At 47.0% G+C, this 19,461-nt stretch overlaps 1 protein-coding gene across 20 annotated transcripts in view; it reads left to right on the forward strand.

Moving 5' to 3' along the window:
• The window catches only part of MACF1 (microtubule actin crosslinking factor 1), a 292,907-nt gene that overhangs the window by 255,491 nt on the left and 17,955 nt on the right, over window positions 1–19,461 (forward strand). For all 20 annotated transcript variants that reach the window (XM_088672217.1, XM_088672219.1, XM_060275855.2 and 17 more), the window contains 21 exons: window positions 844–1,047; window positions 4,451–4,682; window positions 4,828–5,054; window positions 5,456–5,578; window positions 6,260–6,361; window positions 7,413–7,514; window positions 7,631–7,804; window positions 8,253–8,408; window positions 9,930–10,127; window positions 10,995–11,123; window positions 11,819–11,992; window positions 12,717–12,872; window positions 14,281–14,487; window positions 14,737–14,856; window positions 14,963–15,132; window positions 15,685–15,844; window positions 16,289–16,483; window positions 16,752–16,880; window positions 16,977–17,120; window positions 17,885–18,073; window positions 19,250–19,367. In XM_088672217.1, coding sequence (XP_088528343.1) covers window positions 844–1,047; window positions 4,451–4,682; window positions 4,828–5,054; window positions 5,456–5,578; window positions 6,260–6,361; window positions 7,413–7,514; window positions 7,631–7,804; window positions 8,253–8,408; window positions 9,930–10,127; window positions 10,995–11,123; window positions 11,819–11,992; window positions 12,717–12,872; window positions 14,281–14,487; window positions 14,737–14,856; window positions 14,963–15,132; window positions 15,685–15,844; window positions 16,289–16,483; window positions 16,752–16,880; window positions 16,977–17,120; window positions 17,885–18,073; window positions 19,250–19,367 — 3,409 coding nt within the window. The remainder of the gene's footprint in view (window positions 1–843; window positions 1,048–4,450; window positions 4,683–4,827; window positions 5,055–5,455; window positions 5,579–6,259; window positions 6,362–7,412; window positions 7,515–7,630; window positions 7,805–8,252; window positions 8,409–9,929; window positions 10,128–10,994; window positions 11,124–11,818; window positions 11,993–12,716; window positions 12,873–14,280; window positions 14,488–14,736; window positions 14,857–14,962; window positions 15,133–15,684; window positions 15,845–16,288; window positions 16,484–16,751; window positions 16,881–16,976; window positions 17,121–17,884; window positions 18,074–19,249; window positions 19,368–19,461) is intronic.

The following is a 19,461-nucleotide window of genomic DNA, read 5'->3' on the forward strand; positions in this document are numbered from 1 at the left end:
GGAATGGAAGGAGGGGAAAGACTGGAGTTAGTGATTGGTTGGGTAGGAGGGTGATGGTTTTGTATCCCAAAGCCCTGTTGGAATTTTGGAAAGACAGTTAAATTTGCCCCAGCAACTCTCTTTGGATTACCCAAGGCAGCAGAGAGAGGGTATCACAATGCCCTCATCTTATTGCTGAAAACAGTAGAAGTAGTTACTGAATCATGTAGTGATAAAAGATCTCTGCAATGCAGATTATGAATTCACTCTGGGACGGATTCAGCTAACCTAGTGCAGTAGCAGAAGCCAGCACAAGGACTCCCACTAGCACAATGAGACTGCTTTCTGTACCCTGTGCCTCCCCCAATTCCACTCTGAAGTTTTTGGGAGAAACCCAGAGCAGCACTGGGGGTGGGGGAGGGGAGAGGGGAGATAGCTCCATCTGGCTAGCAGAAATGTGTGCACTGACGAAATGATTGCATTAGCATGACCTTGAATTCCACCCAGTGTTTCCACACTTTATTTTAGTATATATTCAGTATATTTTGAAGTATAATTCCCATCAATGCCAGCTAGCACAGTCTGTTGGCTGCAGGAGTTGAGAATTGTAGTCTAACACCTCGGGGGGGGGGGGACCAGGCTGGCTTTGAGCATTATGGCTCAAGGTTAATATGGTCTCTGCATCTCATAACATGATGCTGAGCAAACACAAGTTCTTTAGCTTTTTGGAGCCAATAAACACAGTTGGTTTAATTGCAGAATCTGCTCTTTTGTTTGATTTGTGAACCTGGGAACACAGTGTAGTGAAATGCATAAAGCAGGAGGTATCATCTTTGAGTCTCATTGCAATTCTTCGCTTTGCAGCAACTGAGAGAGTTGATTGCAGAACACAAACCCCATATTGATAAGCTGCTGAAAATCGGGCCACAGCTGAATGAGCTGAACCCAAAAGAAGGTGAGATGGTACAGGAGAAATACTTGACGGCAGAAGCCATGTACTCCCGCATCAAGGAGGATGTCCGCCAACGGGCTCTGGCGATGGACGAGGCTGTCTCACAGTCAACCCAGGTTTGTGATTCCCTGACTCCATCCTTCAATGATTCAGTGCAATCTGTGGGTATCATATGGGGTGCTTAGGTGGAGATTGTTTGCAATCTGTCCTCGCTGTAGAAGAGGATGGGGATATGCCGTATTTTTCGCTCCATAAGACGCACCCAATCAAAAGACGCATCTAATTTTTAGAGGAGGAAAGGGGGAAAGCCCTGGTATTTTTGGGATCAGCTCAAAGTTGTGCAGCTTTTTTGCAAAGGGGGAAAGCTCCATTTTTTGAGCATCAGCTCAAAGTTGTGCAGCTTCTTTTGCAAATGGGAAAAGCCCCGTTTTTTGGGGGGATCAGCTCAAAGTTCTGCAGCTTACCTTGCAAAGGGGAAAAATCTTGTTTTTATGGAGTTCACCTCACAGTTATGCAGCTTCTTTAGGAAAGGAAAGGAAAGGAAAGGAAAGGAAAGGAAAGGAAAGGGAGCCATTTGTACAGTTTCCAGACAGATAATCTAATCAGCCAGTCACATGTCGCTGGGGAAACACAACAATGGAGGCCTGGGCAAGGGGGTGGGGCCGGGAAGGGAGCTAGCTTCTCTTATCTCCCTCCCAATCTCTTGCAATCAGCTGCTGAGCTTTCCCTCTTGTTAGCCTTTAGCTCTTAAAAAAAAAAGCACAATCTGCTTTTCGCCCCGGGCAATTCAGCTCCAGGCACCATGCATTCACTCCATAAGACACACAGACATTTCCTCTTACTTTTTAGGAGGGAAAAAGTGTGTCTTATGGAGCGAAAAATACGGTGCTTAGCCGCCACCCCCTCACCTTTTTGAAAGATCACAGTCCCCACAAATGCATTAGACTTACCAACTCCTCAACCCAACATAAAAAGCTGCCTTAGTCAACCCAGTTCAGTATTGTCTACACTGACTGGCAGAGGTTGTTGAATCATAGAATTGGAGGGAACTCTGATGGTCATCTAGTCCAACACCTTGCAATGCTGGAATCTCAACTAGATCACAGAATCATATTTCCAGGATCCCCAACAACCCTCCCCCAACGCCGCTAATAGCCTGGAACAAAATTTTTCTTTAGCCCCAATGGAAGGTCCTTTGCTGAAGAGAATAACTGCTGGGTTGGCCCATGACATAGGAGGCAGTGAGTTCCTTTGTGTAGGGGAGTGAACCCGTTTTCTCACCTGATCAGAGCAGGGGTGGGGGGTAGGGATTGGGGATGAGATCAGTGCAAGGGGAAACTACATTTAAATATGGCAAAGGATTTTTGTTAGGCACAAATCCCTTTGCTATTGCTAATTTCCTTTTCTGTGTCATGTGATTTTGAGCTTAAGACAGGAATCAAGCAGATTCTTCTTATCACCTCATTTCAGACTCTTCCCCACCCCATGCAATTGTCTTGCATGCTATTTGGAAGTTAGTTGGTAAAACTTTAACCATTGTTAATCTATGGTACCCTAGCCTAGGTTTTGTTCTGTGTTTCATCTGTATAATACATTGAATAAAACAATACATTTTTATTTTCCCCCATGTTCCGGTTTTTGCTCATATATTAACTCTGAGTTGTTGTTTTTCCTCCTCCTCCTCCATTTCCCGTCTCATCTCCCCTCCCATTGTGGATTTTGTTCCCTGTTGTGTGTTTCGGTGCCTGTTCCTGTCTTCCCTGCGTGCTGTTCACATTTCATTGTTGTGTTGACTGCACCACACCATGACAGATTGGAGAGGTAAGAATCCCTCCTCTTCATCACATTGCAATCCTTCTCCCCTCTGACTTACCAGAAAGATGGTGTCTTCATTGGCTAGCAATTACACTCCCCTTCTTTGCAAAGTGGTTTTTTGCATGCATCTGTTGTTGTCTGGAATTACTGGTGGGTTTTTTAAGCACAACACACCCTGCCTTATTTTATAAAGCTCAAAAACCTCCCAGGTGCAATAGTATTTAAATTCCTTGGTGTGAATTATTTTCAAAGTACATCAAAAAGTTAAATGGTTGGCTCAGTTAGGAGTGGACTCCCCCCTTTTTGGAAGTCCTCTTTGCAGACTTTGATTCAGGCAGAAAAGCCAGTGGGGTTTGAAAGCATTAGGCTGCAGAAGGGGTGGCAACTGGCAAAGGTTTGCTCTTGGCCTCATGCCTTTCAGCTGCTGTTCGGTTGAAGCAGAATCCCTGTAGCTCTGTAGTTGGACCTCCCTCCCTCTCCCTATAAGTGTGTTCTCAGGAGAAGCACCCCCGCAACATGCCCATCGCTGCAAATTCATCTAAGCTAATTACGGATTGCTCTTTGAGGAGCTGTTTTTGAAGAGGGAATGATGCAGCTAATGGACAGGATCCAAAGGACTGTGTGATTCACTCCTGGTTCTCAGACAGCAGCTTCTCAGCCATGCCGCATGACTAGCTGCTTTTGCAACCATGGGGAATGGTAGCAGTTGCACTAGAGGGCACCAGGTTGGGGGAGGTTGTTCTATGTATGCACACTGGTATTTCATGCATCTGATTATGGTGACTCAGCACTTCTTTGAAGGGTTCAACAGCCTTGTGAGGCAGGCCAGTTTTATGGCCATATTGCTGGATGGAGAAGGGGCATGGGTAGGCCCAGCTTGAGGGTCTAGTCGCTTATCTTGGGAGCACCTGCTGAGTCTGAGATGACATTTACTTTGGGAATTGCTTGGGTTTCACTCATCACCACTGCAGTCAACATGAATGGAGAAGGCTCTTGAAGCTGTGCAGGATTGTGCCAGTTGGATTGTTATTGTCAGAGGATTCCCCATCTTTTTGCTCAGAGTGGATTTGGTTTCTGTCAAAACAACTTCAGTTAGAGCTGAGTAAGATGATTCAAATCTTAAGATCCCTGTGTGTGTCATTTTGGGGAGTGGGTGGTATTCCAGTATCCAGACAGATTCCTTCCAGGGGAAGACTTTCTTAAAGCTTTCTGGATTATGAAACCAAACCAGGAATCCATCTGCTGTCAAAAATCACACCCACAGAAATAAAGTTTGAAATTGCCTTACTGACCAAACTCTTAAACCTGTATAGATGTTGCTTTTGTTCAGTGAGGGGCATGACAGCAACCTTTTGTGGTGGAAGGGGAAACAGGAAGCCGCCTCTGGGATGAAATTGACATGCATTTATTTACCTATTCAGTCAATTTCTGAACATCCCTTTATCTGCAGATCACAGGGTGGGTTACAGACAAGTCAATCAAAACCATAACATTCAATTAAAAAATTAAAAAACAAATCATAGCAACACAGCCGATAAACTATGCATCTTACCATACATAAGAGTGTTGGGCTAGAAGCCTATGCTGATTGCAACAGGCGCTGCTTCTGCTGCTCCTTTTTGAAGGGCCTGTAGATTCCTATTGGCTGTTCAGTGCAGCCTCTCAGTTGTGCCCTTGCTAAGCCGCCTCCTTCTTCCTGCTCAGTTCCATGACAAGATTGAGCCCATGCTGGAGACTCTGGAGTCTCTCTCCTCCCGCCTGCGAATGCCTCCACTGATCCCAGCTGAGGTTGAGAAGATCCGAGAGTGCATTGGCGACAACAAAAATGCCACCATGGAGCTGGAGAAGCTGCAGCCGTCCTTTGAGGCCCTAAAACGCCGCGGGGAGGAGCTGATTGGACGGTCGCAAGGTGCAGACAAGGATCTGGCAGCCAAAGGTCAGGGGAATTGGAACTGTCACATGTTCGCTCCTTTCGGTTTTTTGTCATGCAAATTCTTATAGTCCATGTCTTCTATGGTATTTTCACCCCCGACTGAAAGAGAGTCTCATTATTTTGGTTTGTGATGTTTCCTCCATTTCAGAAATCCAGGATAAATTAGACCAAATGGTGTTTTTCTGGGAAGACATCAAAGCCCGGGCCGAGGAACGTGAAATTAAATTCCTGGATGTCTTGGAACTGGCAGAGAAATTTTGGTATGACATGGCTGCCCTCCTGACCACCATCCGAGACACACAGGACATTGTCCATGACTTGGAGAGTCCGGGGATTGACCCATCCATCATTAAACAGCAGGTGGAAGCAGCAGAGGTAAGGATGGCAAAGGCAAACATTTCTGCTGTAGGCAAACGGAATGGCCTGCTGCGTAAGGCATGGAATAATACGCTCGCCTATAATAAATAAGAAAGCCTCCCAAGGTGAAAATGATTCAAATAATCCTATTTAAAAGCAGAACAGATTTCTGCTCTTTGGTCTTTAAAATCTCTGCATTTAGCAGCTTTGACAACTGCCTTGCATATTGTTATAGCAAGGTATGTGTGCTGCTGCCTGAGCTTCCTGCCTTTTTTCTTTAGAAATTTAATCTCTATTAGAAGCGCAATTTAATAAACAAGATGGCTTATAAATGTGTGTTGTGAGTCACTCTGGCAGCCCAGATGCCATTTGGGAGCTGTGCTTGCTAATAAAACATTGTGGTGACCATATTCCTGCAGACGATCAAAGAGGAAACGGACAGTTTGCATGAAGAACTGGAGTTCATCCGGATTCTTGGGACTGACCTGATCTTTGCCTGCGGTGAGACAGAGAAACCAGAAGTGAAGAAAAGCATAGATGAGGTGGGTAGAATGTGGCTCCTGGCCCTCTCTCTCTGACCGTTGGACCTCTCCCCAGGTCACACACCCATCCTCAGTCACACATCCTCTCACCAGCCTGACTTCACACCCTCATTGAGTGCTTTTGCCTTGCTAGAGGCATGTCCTTGAACCCTGATCATGCCCCTTGTTTGCCTGGATGGAGGATAGTGAGGAGCATGTGAGTGTGTATAGAGGACTGTGGCACAGAGGACTGCTGAAAGTTCCTCAGCCTGATGAAGAGACTTGTCTGCAGTAGAACTTTGCTGCTGCTCTCAATTCATTGTCAAATTGGGAGGCCAGGAGGGCAGGGATCCTGCAAAGTGAATCGGGGGCATCAGTACACCACCCATACTTAGCAAGTGTGTTCTCCAGCTTAGCTTACCTGTGCTGCAAATGAGATATAAAGCAGGCAAGGGACAGGTAGCCCAGGGCACTGCCCCCCCCACACATATTCCTGAAAATCAGGCAATAGTCTGGGCTGCCACTTGGCAGGCATGAGAGTCAGTTGCACAAAGAATGGCACATGTGGTGAGCTCCAGGGCTGACCGGGGCTTGGTGCCTCGAGCTCCCTTGTCTGAATCCAACCCTGCACAAGATGCTGCCCATTTGGCTCCCCCACTGGCAAGGTGCTCAGCCCCCACTGACCCCTCCTTGCATTTGCAGATGAACGGTGCCTGGGAGAACCTGAACAAAACCTGGAAGGAGCGGCTGGAGCGGCTGGAGGAGGCCATGCAGTCGGCAGTGCAGTATCAGGACACGCTGCAGGTGACAACGGGTGGCAGTGGAGGCGATATGCAGGGGTAGGGAAGGCACAGAGGCAAGAGAGATGCCTTACCAGGCCATTGGTCCATCCACACTGGCTGACAGTGGCTCTCCAGAATTTCAAGCAGGAAGGCCCTCCCAACCCTACCTGGAAATACCGTCAGGGATTGAACCAGGGACCTTCTGCATGAAAAGCAGCTGCTCTGCCACTGAGCCACGGTGCTTCCTAAGGCAAGCAGGGATCATTTCTAGCTACTGCCTGAAATGGATTCTGGCTCTTAATTTTGAGCATCTTTCATTGTAGTGCCAGGCTTACTGCATAAACATCACAGAGTAGTCTGAGGGACACCAGATTCTTGGAGGGTGGGAGGGCCAGTGTCATTTTAGTTGATTAACTAAAGGTTGTTATACACCAGCCTTTGCAAACCTGGTGCCCTCCCATTGGCACTGATTGAGAGCTGATGGGAGTTATAGTTCAAAACATCTGGAGGGCACTAGGTTGGTGAAGACATCAATAAAACAACAGGAACATAACTACAGTTGAAACCAGTTATGAATTATTAGCCCAAAATGACAGCATCTCAGAATAGTACTTAGATCTTGGACAGAATAGCTAAATTCTTCCAAAGGCCAGAGAGAAAGCAGGTATGTTTCAACCTGGTGGTGGAATCCCAGCAAAGTTGTAGCAGCGTGCACACCTGAGATGAGAGAGTTCCACAATCACGCACCACTACAGAAAAGACCTATAACTGTAAAGGGAGCCTCTGTGTGTAGGGACAGTCTACCTTAGAGAGGCTGATCCTGGGGAGAAGCAGCAGGGGATAACCCAAATCTTGCCCTGTCAGCTTTCCACTGTTAGGAACAGGATACCAGGCTGGACATGGATCTTTGGTCTGGCATCTCAGAGGAGTAGTTGAGCCTGTGAGAAAGAGGAAAGGCTGAGGGAAAGGGTTATGAACTGGGTGCTGACTCTTTTCATGGAGGCCACAACGCTGTGCCTCTGGGTGGAAGCTGGCTGGGTCTCCCTTCATTTGTGGGCCTGCTCCCTTTTCAGGCCATGTTTGACTGGCTGGACAACACGGTGATCAAACTCTGCAACATGCCCCCTGTGGGGACGGATCTCAACACCGTCAAAGAGCAGCTGAACGAGATGAAGGTGCGTGTGTTTGTGCCCTGTGATATTTTCAAATGGTGGGCGGCTTATAAATTCTTTAAATAAATCGTCAGTCACAGTCCTGAGCTTGAAACTCTCTGCTTTCTCCTTCTTGGCAGGAATTTAAAATGGAAGTTTACCAGCAGCAGATTGAGATGGAGAAACTGAATCACCAGGGAGGGCTCATGCTTAAAAAAGCCATGGATGAGACGGACCGAGACATCATCCGGGAGCCTGTGACGGAGCTGAAGCATCTGTGGGAGAACCTCAACGAGAAAATAGCCCATCGGCAGGTATGGTGGGTGAACTGGCCTGGCGTAGGTTCAATTAAAGGGGCTGGTTATCACCTTTTGAAGCCCCAAAGGGTCTCAGACCAGGTTACCTTGAGGGCTGCCACTGCTGTTTCCTCCTTGGGCCTGGCCAGGCCCTCCACTGTGTGTCCCATTGCTAGCTGGAGTGCTAGAGATTTGTGCAGCTTCTGTGTGATGGTCTTTTGTCATCTATTAAACACTTTTTTTTCCTGCTTAAGCCGATGTTTTATTTTTACATGTTGTTGGGTCCTGTTATTTATTTGCCTGTTTTTGGTATACTTTGCACTATTTTTAAAGTACTGCAACCTTAAGGGCTCCTCCTTGGTGCATAGGAAAACGGAATTTTTTAAATCCTATAAAATAAATACAAACACACACCTAACCTTGTTTTCTTAAAATAAATTCCTCTTCTTACCCTGTCTACAAACAGCACAAGCTAGAAGGTGCCCTCTTGGCCCTTGGCCAGTTTCAACATGCGCTGGCTGAGGTGATGGCCTGGCTGACCCACACTGAAGAGCTGCTGGATGCCCAGAGGCCCATCAATGGCGACCCAAAAGTCATCGAGGTGGAATTAGCTAAGCACCATGTAAGTGTGGGGGAAGGGATTTTATATTGTGAACCACCCTGAAATCTATGGATGAAGGGTGGTATACAAATTTAGTAGTATTATTAGTAGTAGTACTTGCAGATTGCAAAGAGGTCCCTGTTTCTGTCCTGCAGTGAGAGGTGTCCAGCTTGGCAGCAGAATATGTCTGTTCTCAGGTCCTGGCCAATCTCTGTTGACGGGGCTCACAAAATTTCCTTGAGACCTTAGAGAGCTGTTGCCAAATGCAGTGTGTGACTGCATGGGCCAAAGATCTGGTTAAGTCAGCTCCTTTCTGTCCTTTTGCCATTGGGCCACTGCAGAGCTTTTGGATAACAAAAGTGACCCCTCCTCTGTGTCCTGCCTCAGGAATCTTCATTTTTCTGGGCTGTCACTGCAGCAGTGCCATTATAGCTCAATCGGAGGCTTGCTTTGAGGGAAGGGCTGGGAATATTATGAGAGCAGCATCAACGGATGACACTGGAAGCTGCCTTACACTGAGGTAGACCCTTGGTGTCCTGGCTCCCACTCACAGACACAATGCTGGCTCTCAGAGCAGTTATTCCAAAAGCTTTCTTCCAGAATTCCCTACAGGGCCTAGACATGAGATGAGTGTAGATGAGTGGTTAAAAGGGGCTGTGGAGTTCATGGCTAGGCATAAGTGAAGATGTTGTCCCAACATGTGACATGTCTCCCTGGGGTCCCCTTCTGAAGAGCTGGCTGGGCACAGTCATTCGTGTGGGTCCTTTCCCAAGCCACAGGACCAGGCAAGCAAACAAGCACTTCTATGAGAAGGCTGGGTCTACTCATGTTGGCATAAGTCATGTCCTTGGGCATGGGGTGGGTAGATGCTGTCTGTTCACAGTCCAACATGAGCTGACACCTCCCGGGGAAGGGAGTGCATCACTGGCAGGAGGCGCAGTCACTCCCCTGACACTTGGAATGCCTGATGATTCTGAGATGGGTCTTTCTCCCAACAACCCGCTATCTGGCCCACTAAGCCACAACCCAGAATCAGGGTCCACACTGCCATCCCATGCCAACCAGCTCTGCCAAGATGTCTCCATGGGGCTCATGACAATTGGTTCATCTGACTCAGCATTGTCTACCCTGACTGGCAGCAATTCCCCAGGATGTCAGAAAGAGTCTTTGCCAGCCCTACCTGGAGATACCAGAGATCCAGCCTGGCACTGTGTGCATGCAAAGCAGGTGCCCTGCCACTGAGCCACAGCCTTTCCTCTAGCTGGGGTGTTTGCTCGGGCTTGCCAGGTCACATTTGGTTATTGCCAGTAACTTACTGCCGATGCTGAGAGTGTTTTGTAAGAATATCCAGGAAGCCTCATATCATGTGCTTTGCTTCCTGAGTTTGTACACCGAAGCCAAAATGCAGGAGACTCCAGCCATGCTGAATGACAGGGGCTGAACTTGGGTCCACCATCCATCACCATCATCCTTTGCTAGTGCCACAGAGGCTTGCAAGGGCCCTAAAGCATTTCCTCTTCTCCACCTGAAACACCACACTAGGTGCTGAAGAATGATGTGCTGGCCCACCAGTCCACAGTGGAGACAGTGAACAAGGCTGGCAATGAGCTTTTGGAATCCAGCGCAGGGGATGATGCCAACAGTCTCCGGAACCGCCTTGAGACGATGAATTCGTGCTGGGAGTCGGTGCTGCAGAAGACAGAGGAGCGAGAGCAGCAGCTGCAGATGACCCTTCAGCAGGTCAGCTGGGAAGAGAGTCCAACCTCCCTAGTTAGGCGGGCAGTGGGTGCTTTTCAAAGCCCTCTCATTCCCTGCATTCCTCACCCAACATTTCAAAGAAGCCACATTCAGGCATGCACCTGAACACACAGAAGGTTGAGATGGGAGTGGGGAAGGTTGGGGCACGTCCCAAGATGAGCACCAAGATCTGTAGGAAAAAGAAAGGCTTCCAATTGCAGGGGTTTTTTAAGCAAGTTAATCACCAATTCTTTAAAAAACAAACCACTTCAGACCTTATCACAAATTGAAGTTCTCCCTATAATAATAACTGAATCTTCAGTGCACAAGTTGACATTATGTTTATATATATTTTTTGTTTTTTGTAAACCATTCTAACTATTTGGGGGGGTGGAGGATGGGATAGAACTCTCTTGTTAAATATACAAGTGAAAGGAGTTGTGAAGAGCAGCTGTTGCCCCTGGGGGAGGGGATTGGGGGGGCTTGTGTGTGCTGCCCCTCCTCCTGGTTATTTATCCCTTTGTGTGTTCAGGTAATTGCCCACCAAGAGTTGCTCTGTGGTTTGGGTGTACAGATGAGTCTTTCTCAGCCGCTTCCTCACTTTGGAGATGATTCGTTCTTTGAGCCAGAGTCTTTTTGGGAAAGCTTCTCTTCTGGGAGCTAGGCTAGAAGAGTATGGCTGGAAATAGGCTGGGATTTGAAATCTTATGCTTGACACTTTGGTTTTGCTTTTTTAATGTCACTACCTCAAAATGTATTTCTGTCCTTTTGGTTTTAAAAATCCTGGTACCTCCCGCTGAGGTTTCCAAGACCATCAGAGTGAATTGCTTGTGCCCTTCAGTCCAGCATGTGCTTTGTGTTCCCTTGCAGGCTCAAGGTTTCCATGGTGAAATTGAAGACTTCCTCCTCTGGCTCACAAGGATGGAGAACCAGCTGTCTGCCTCCAAACCGACAGGTGGGCTGCCAGAGACTGCCCGAGAGCAACTGAATGCCCACTTGGTGAGTTGTGATGGCCAAACTGATGCCTGGAATGAATGGCCCCTTAATATGGGAGGGAAGGGCAATGTGCATCACAGGTGGGACGTGAAATACCTAAAAGGGAAAGCGCCAGAGAAAAAGAAATGGGTAAAGGCTTGGTTAGCTTCATTCCAGCTTACAGTGCACAGCTGTATCTACCTAAGGTACTCGTGGATGTTCCATGTTGTTGCGGTCACTCAGCTATCAGCTGGCATCAACCCTGGACCACGACAAATGTGAAGTTTTTACACGTAAGGATGTCACAGAGAAAAATGTGTGCACAGTCAGGTGTAAAGATTATTCACCAGTGGGAACCTTCCCCCTAAGTTTTGAAGCCACAAGCGGGGTGATTTTTGTCCAGATAATGACTGGGTGGGGTAGACCTCCTTCCCAGGGATTGTGGTCTTGATCAGATTAGGGATCTCCCATCCCTGTAATTAAATAATGAAAACCTGTAGGTGTAGCTGCGCACCACATGCTTAGAGTAACATGAAGCATTGGCCCTGAGAAGCTGGAATTGGCAGACAACCCCCAGAGCCAAGTGTACCTGGCAAACAGAAGCAATCTTCACACACAACTGTGCTATTAGTTGTCTTGCCTATGCCATGTGAACCCCCATGTCAGGAAAATTTGTCCTGCAAAGCATCCTTTGTTTACGATGCCTCTGTGTTGTGCAGGAGCTCTATGCCCAGTTGAAAGCCAATGAGGAGGTCTACAGCCAGCTCCTGGCTAAAGGGAGGTTGATGCTCCTGAGCCGCGATGATTCTGGGTCTGGATCAAAGACAGAGCAAAGTGTGGCTCTCTTGGAGCAGAAGTGGGGCCTCGTCAGTATGAAGATGGAGGAGAGAAAGGTAATGTGCTATGAGGGGTGGGGGTGTACCCATCACCCACTGTACCCACTGTACTCACATTTGCATGGTGCAGAGCAGGGGGCTCTTGTGTGAGTGCTACACATTCCCTAGCTTGTGCAGGAAAGCAAGGCTCTGTACATGTGGAGCTTCATATAGAGGGATTCTTGAGACTTGAGATGGTATTAAAGAGGTGTGTGATTGAAAAGGGAGTGGAGAGAGAACCTTGCTTTGGTTTTAATCCAGCTGTTTCAGAAGTCCATTATTGGGAGGTTGTGATGGTCCAATAGAGCAGGGGAAACTACCATAATGTGGTGCCTTCCAGCTGTTCTCAGGCTCCCAGCCCCTATGAGCCCCAGCCAGCATGGTCAATGGTCAAGGATGATGGACACTTGTGCAGCAGCATCCAGGGGGCACCACATTGACTGCCCCCCCCCAGTAGGTGGTCTCCTCTTGTTCTGATGCTTTTTGTTGGAAGAGAACCTGGCTCCACAATGGCTTGGATGAAGGGGAAGAGTTATCAGCATTTGAAATGTGATGTGTTTATATGCAAGTCACGTTCGTTGGTTGGACTGAGAAGGTCCAGCCTAGAAGGAGTCTCTCATTTATTACACAATTGTGGTCTTTGTCTCAGAAGCCAGCATTTGTGAACTTTGGCTGGTGCTCCTTTCTTTCTGCCTTTTGTGCTCATTCTGCTGCTTTTTCTCCCCCTTCTTTTAAAACTCAGTCCAAGTTGGAAGAGGCCCTCAGCTTGGCAACCGAATTCCAAAATTCCCTGCAGGATTTCATCAACTGGCTCACCCTTGCAGAGCAGAGCTTGAACGTTGCTCCTCCACCCAGCCTCATGTTCAACACAGTGCTCTCACAGATAGAAGATCACAAGGTAATGATGCCCACCTGGGTGTGCATGCGTGCATTTGAGGGAGGGTGGGGGGAACTATCGGACTTGAATAGTGAAGCTGCCAAAAGGTAGAGAAATACTTAATTATTTAAAATAGGTGTGGAGTATTGAGAGAATTCAATTAAGATTCTATAATTGTATCATATTCACAAGTGCTCAAAATTTGAGAAATAAAATAAGTTAAGAGCTAGATAGTATCTTCTATCCACAGCAAGAATAGACAATAAGCACTTCCACAAGAACAATTATAAAATTAAATCAGAGAAATATTCCATCATAGGTGTTTTCAAATAACCAAGTTTTTGAAACTGCAAGATGATAGATAGATAGATAGATAGATAGATAGATAGATAGATAGATAGATAGATAATATTAACACATAATAAAGAGGAAAGGCTGTCATCCTACTGCTGTTTGCTTGGCTGCCAGTAGGTGGCACTGTGAACTACAGCATGATGACAGTATTCTGAGAGCTGCTGGGCTCTTGCATTGGAGTTTGAGGAGAAGGGAAGCAGAGGGGGGAATGACTATGGTCCAGCTGAGTCGTGGAGGAACTGTCAGGACAGGCTGGGGCAGCCGCCCCCAAACTCCTGTTCTTTTGCTGCTGCTTGCCTAACACCAATGATGCCATTTCAGCACCACTGGAGGAAAAAGAGAAACAGAGGCAGGTGGGCAACCCAGGCGAGCTGCCTAGAAATGGGCAAGGCAGGGCAGCTCCCCAGCAACTATCCCACTCTGCTGCCATCCATCACTGCCCTCTTCTTTGCCTCTTCCACTGAGGTTGCAACAGCAACTTTGGTGTGAGGCAGGCAGTATGAATAGGAGGGAGGATGTCTAAAGCAAAGAGGCATTGGCAAGTGGCGGTGAGTGAAGTGAGCAGTAGCACAGCCGTGTGTGTGTGTGTGTGTGTATGAAGCATTAACAAATTAATCTGTAATATTAAAAATGTGACTTAAAATCAGTTAATAAAAATAACTATCAGTTGCATTCTACTAACTTTTACGCAGAGTACACCTCTTGAAACAAGTGGACCTAAGTTAGTCAAGGCCATTAATTTCAATGGGGTCTAGTTTGAGTAAAAGTTGGTTGACTACAACTCCAGGCTTTTACTAGTTCCCTAAAACAGGTGATGGGGCTTGTGAGATGGGTCAGATTATTCATTTGTTGCAGGTAGGGAACTGGAGGCTGTGTGTGTATGTGGCTCACTCTTGGCTACCCAGTCAGGCCCCAGCCTAGTCTTGGGACTCCCTTGCCAGCCCTAGGGACTACAAGTTGAGCTTTGTGCTGTCTCACCTTGGAACAAAACCTCCATCCCAAATGAATTGGCCTTCCCTACATTATGTGGTGCCTAAGAGACCCCGGAGAGCAGCCTTCATTTTTTCCTTGTCAGGTGTTTGCCAATGAAGTGAACGCCCACCGGGACCAGATAATTGGCCTAGACCAAAGTGGAAACCAGCTGAAGTTTCTCAGCCAGAAGCAGGATGTGGTCTTGATTAAAAACCTCCTGGTCAGTGTCCAGTCACGCTGGGAGAAGGTCGTCCAGCGGTCAGTGGAAAGAGGGCGGGCTCTGGACGATGCCAGGAAGCGGGCAAAGCAGGTGAGGAACAATCCTTTGTAGGCTAGAAGCCAGGGAGGCACAAAGGTTATAAGCTCAGAGCTACAAAATACTTCTGTTCCTCTTGGGCTCATTGAGGGCATTGGTGTATTAGGCACTGTTTGCAAAAGTATGAAATGTGGGTCAGGTGTTAGGGGGCGGGGGTAGGTGAAAATTGGCAGTGATCGGTGGAGTTGGAGAGGCATGTGAATTCTAATAATAAACTAAATGAAAAAAAATGAATCTTCATAGTTCCATGAAGCTTGGAAGAAGCTGGTTGACTGGTTAGAAGATGCAGAAAATCTCCTGGATTCTGAGCTTGAAATTTCAAATGATCCCGACAAGATCAAACTGCAGCTCTCTAAGCACAAGGTTAGAATTGCATGTGAAACAGTTCCTTTGCTTCTTGTGAAATTATCTGTAGCCACTGGCCTAATTCTCAACCTATGTTTTGGGTGGGTTTACTTGGGAAAATCAGGAGTTCCAAAAAACCCTGGGTGGCAAGCAGCCTGTTTATGACACCACGATCCGGACAGGAAGGGCCCTGAAAGAAAAAGCTCAGTTCCCAGATGACAACCAGAGCCTGGACCATCTCCTTGGGGAAGTCCGTGACAAGTGGGACACTGTCTGTGGCAAATCGGTGGAAAGGTGAGTGCCTGAAAGGGCTTCCTAACAGGTAACATCCTATAGTAAGTTGAGGTGCCTGCAGGTCCTACAAGGGGGTGTTAGAAGCCAGCTTTAAGTCACCTATTTGGATAGGGTGTGAGGGGCATCTATCAGCATCAAGAACTATATTTGACATTTGACCAGTTTGTATACCGACTGCACATCCAATCAGAGCAGTGCAGAGGCCTTAGCTAGTTTCCTGCTGGATTTGCTCTGGATTTATCTGGATTCTCACAGGCCCTTGCTGGTAACCCACACTAGTCTGTTCTTAATCTGTTTGCTTTGGATTCCCCCCCCCCTTTATTATTACCACTGTATAGTTCTTGGTTTTATTGTAATTTTTACATTGTGCTGTACACTGCTTTATGATTTTTAAATGCAAAGCCATGTAATTTGTTTTAATAAATAAAATACCTTTTTCTTAAGGTTTACCTAATGCTCTGATTACACCATATTTATTATGGTGCCCAGGGAGGTGGCCAATTAAGGGGAAACTGCAACACCCACTCACCCCTGCATTTTTCATTTTTACAGGCAGCACAAACTGGAAGAGGCCCTTCTGTTCTCTGGCCAGTTCATGGATGCATTGCAAGCTCTGGTTGACTGGCTGTACAAGGTGGAGCCCCAGCTGGCCTTAGACCTGCCTGTCCATGGGGACCTGGACCTGGTCATGAACTTAATGGATGCTCACAAGGTAACAGCTGCTGGGGGACAGAGCCATCCATTTGGAAACCACTTCACACTGTGTAAGCCTCAATGTGTTATGGACTAAGGCAGTGAACTGGAGTCCCAGTGAAAATGTACTTCAGTTTATAAGTTTTATATCTCACCCTTCACCCCAAAGGGAGCCCAGGGCAGCTAACATAAAGGAATCCAAATATAATACAATAACACATGAAAATGTTTAAAACATCATTCGGAACATAATTAAAAAATGGGAGCAGTTAATACCTCCAGAGTTTTGAAAAGTGCAAGGCCATTAGAACAAAACTGCCTTTTAATGAATATATACTTGCAAAAGGTCCAAGATCGGGTTTATAGGTCTCCAGATAACTATCAAAAAACAAACTTGGTGCTCTTTACAGGGGTGGAGAGCTTGGAGAAAGAGAGTGCAACTATGCTCTGTTCCCCTTGATAGGTCTTCCAGAAGGAGCTTGGCAAGCGAACAGGCACTGTCACGGTTCTCAAGCGCTCAGGCCGGGAACTTATTGAGAACAGCCGCGATGACACAACGTGGGTGAAAGTGCAGCTGCAAGAGCTAAGCAACCGCTGGGACACCGTCTGCAAGATGTCTGTCCTGAAGCAAACTCGGTTGGAGGAGGCCCTGAAGCAGGTAAGAGACGGGGAGCAGGGTGGTATCATCTGCAGCTTGCACATCTCTTTGGTCCACACCGGCCCTGTAACTCTGTTGTATCTATTGCTCCACCCCTTTTGCCTCTGGCCCCGCCCACCACTGCCGTGTGTCTTCCCTACCCCGGAAGGTTCCCTGTAAAGGAAAGTGGCCCTTAGGTTGAGAAGAGTTCTCCATCCCTGCTGTACGGCAACTCAAAAGGCCTTTGCTCCACGGGGAAGGGTTCACTGGTGCCGTTTCTCCTATCCAGGCAGAAGAGTTTCGGACTGCTGTCCATCTTCTGCTGGAGTGGCTCTCTGAAGCTGAGCAGACCCTCCGCTTCCGGGGAGCTTTGCCCGACGACGCAGAAGCGCTACAGTCACTCATCGATGTGCACAAGGTGAGCAGCTGCTGTTCAGAAGAGGGGAAAGGCGGGAGCCTGAGGGGATTGCCAGGCAGCCAGGCTGAGCTGTTTTACCTTTGCCCTTTGCTGCAGGAGTTCATGAAGAAAGTTGAAGAGAAAAGGCTGGATGTGAACTCCGCTGTGGGGATGGGGGAGGTCATCTTGGCCGTTTGCCACCCAGACTGCATCACCACCATCAAGCACTGGATCACCATCATCCGAGCTCGGTTTGAAGAAGTGAGTCACAGAGACCTTTGCTCTGCCTCTCAGCAGCTGCAGCCAGCATGAATGGAGCTGAGAGACTTAATAATTCTATGACTGTATAAGGATAATAATGCATTTTGAATCCCCTTCCCACCTTGCTTCAGCTGCTGTGACATCATAGAAGGTTCATGACAATGCTGCCTACTGAGATGAGAGGAGCCAGCTACAGAATGTAGAAATTCACTGCAGTTCCTAAAATGCTTGGGTGGAGGTGCTTTTGTTTTGATTTTATTTTTGGAAGAAGCAAGAGCTTTTTTTATTTAAATGATTATTTTTTTACTCCTCTTTTTGATTGAACCTTTTCGGAGTAGCTTGTGTATAAACATAATATGATAATCACATAAGAACATACAGCATTTCCCTAAAAAAAAATTCTGTATACTCCCTCCACCTTCAGCTTGAAACATTTTTAAGTCTTCTCCCTTAATCTAGATTCTAGACTATTTTATCACTGGCACCATTAGTACAAGTTTGCTCTTGGTGCCCTAAGTCTGTAGTGTTCGTAGGTTGCAGAGCTTGCAGGGTAAAACACAAGATCCAGGTAAGCTAGAGGAGGGGAATGCAAAAGTGAAGAAGATGCTTAGGCAAGGGAAGTTGCATGCACACACAGGCATCCTCCCAGAGAGTAACCCGGAAAGACATACCATTCCATTCCACTGCCTTCCCTCTTCCCCATGCAGAGATACCGTACCTCTCGTTTGCTGCCAACTACCCTCCCTGCTTTTCTCCTCTGCCAGGTTCTCACATGGGCAAAGCAACACCAGCAGCGGCTTGAAGCAGCCCTCTCGGAGCTAGTGGCCAATGCAGAGCTGCTGGAGGAGCTCTTGGCATGGATTCAGTGGGCTGAGACGACGCTGATTCAAAGGGACCAAGAGCCAATGCCACAGAATATTGACCAGGTCAAAGCCCTCATTGCAGAGCACCAGGTAACCCTGCCCTGCTTGGCTCCCTCTCTGACAACTTCCAGAAAAGAGCATGCTGTGTGTTTTAGACAGTTGTCCACAGTGGCTTTAAAGTGAAACAAAGTGCCTGATTTCATTCTTCCGAGCTGTGTGTGAGCTTGCACTGCTTTGGTTTTGCCATGGAGTAGGACTCCACATGCCTGTAAGCTTAGAGCAGAATGGAGGGTCATTGTCTTCCCCTTCAGCTCCTGCTGCTTAGAGGCACTCTGGCTGGTGCCCCCACCCCCAATCCTGGCTCATCCTCTTTTCTTTTGACATCTAGTGGGCTATATATATATCTAGCACAGGCTTTCTGAACCTGATGCCAAGTCTTTCAGACTACAGCTCCCATCAGCCCCAGCCTTGGCGCAGAGGAGCTTTCCCTAACCTGCTGCTGCAGATGTTTTGGACCCCCAGCAGCTGCACTGGTTGAGGCTGATGAGAGTTGTAATTCAAAAGGGCTACGTTGGCTCTGGGGTTGATGGGAGTTGCAGTCCAAAACAGCTGGAGGGAAGACTGATTTAGCAATGTCATGCAAGAACAAAGAATGTGGCATTAGATGCAAGATTTGGGTTCCTGAGAATTTGGTGCTTAATTTTGAGATTTAGGTACTAAGTTCCTAACCCCTGTGGTGGCAAAGATATGCTTGAAGGTACGTGGGCAACAGCTGGTGAAATGTTACTATCCAAAGAGGAGACTGAATAAGAATAAGAGCCAATCTGGTGTAGTGGTTAGAGTGTTTGGGCTAGGGCCTGGGAGACGATAGTTCAAATCTCCACTTGGGTAGCCTAACCTACCTCACAGGGTTGTTGTAAGGATAAAATAGGAAAGAATATAAATGTGATAAATATTTATGTATTGTGTATTTCTGTATTTCCTCCGTAGTTCTCGGGGCAATTCACAACATAAAAATACAATAAAATAGAAAATACAATATAAAAAACACAAAATGCATAACAAAAATAAGAGCAAAAACAAACCAATAATCCCCCCTCCCACAACTCATTTAAAAGGGTATCCGATGTTAATCAGTCAAAGGTGCTTTGAGTTGTTTGGGGATAAGACTGCTTACATTAGCAAAAGGACAACATTTAGTTGCATAGTAACAAAATGCTGCACTCTTCTTCTATCTCTAATCATCCTTCCTACTGCATTTTCCAGTCCTTTATGGAAGTAATGACCCGAAAGCAGCCAGATGTGGATCGCGTCACAAAAACATACAAGAGGAAAGCCACAGAGCCGGCTCATGGACCTTTCATTGAGAAATCCCGAAGCAATAGTATGTTGGCAACCCTTTGGGCAAATTTTAAATATTTGGGGCCTAATGCATTTATGGCTTTAAACACTAATTAAAACCATCTTGAACTGGGCCT

This window comes from Zootoca vivipara, chromosome 6 (assembly GCF_965207765.1).
Source record: "Zootoca vivipara chromosome 6, rZooViv2.hap1.1, whole genome shotgun sequence".
In the NCBI taxonomy this organism is placed as follows: domain Eukaryota; kingdom Metazoa; phylum Chordata; class Lepidosauria; order Squamata; family Lacertidae; genus Zootoca; species Zootoca vivipara.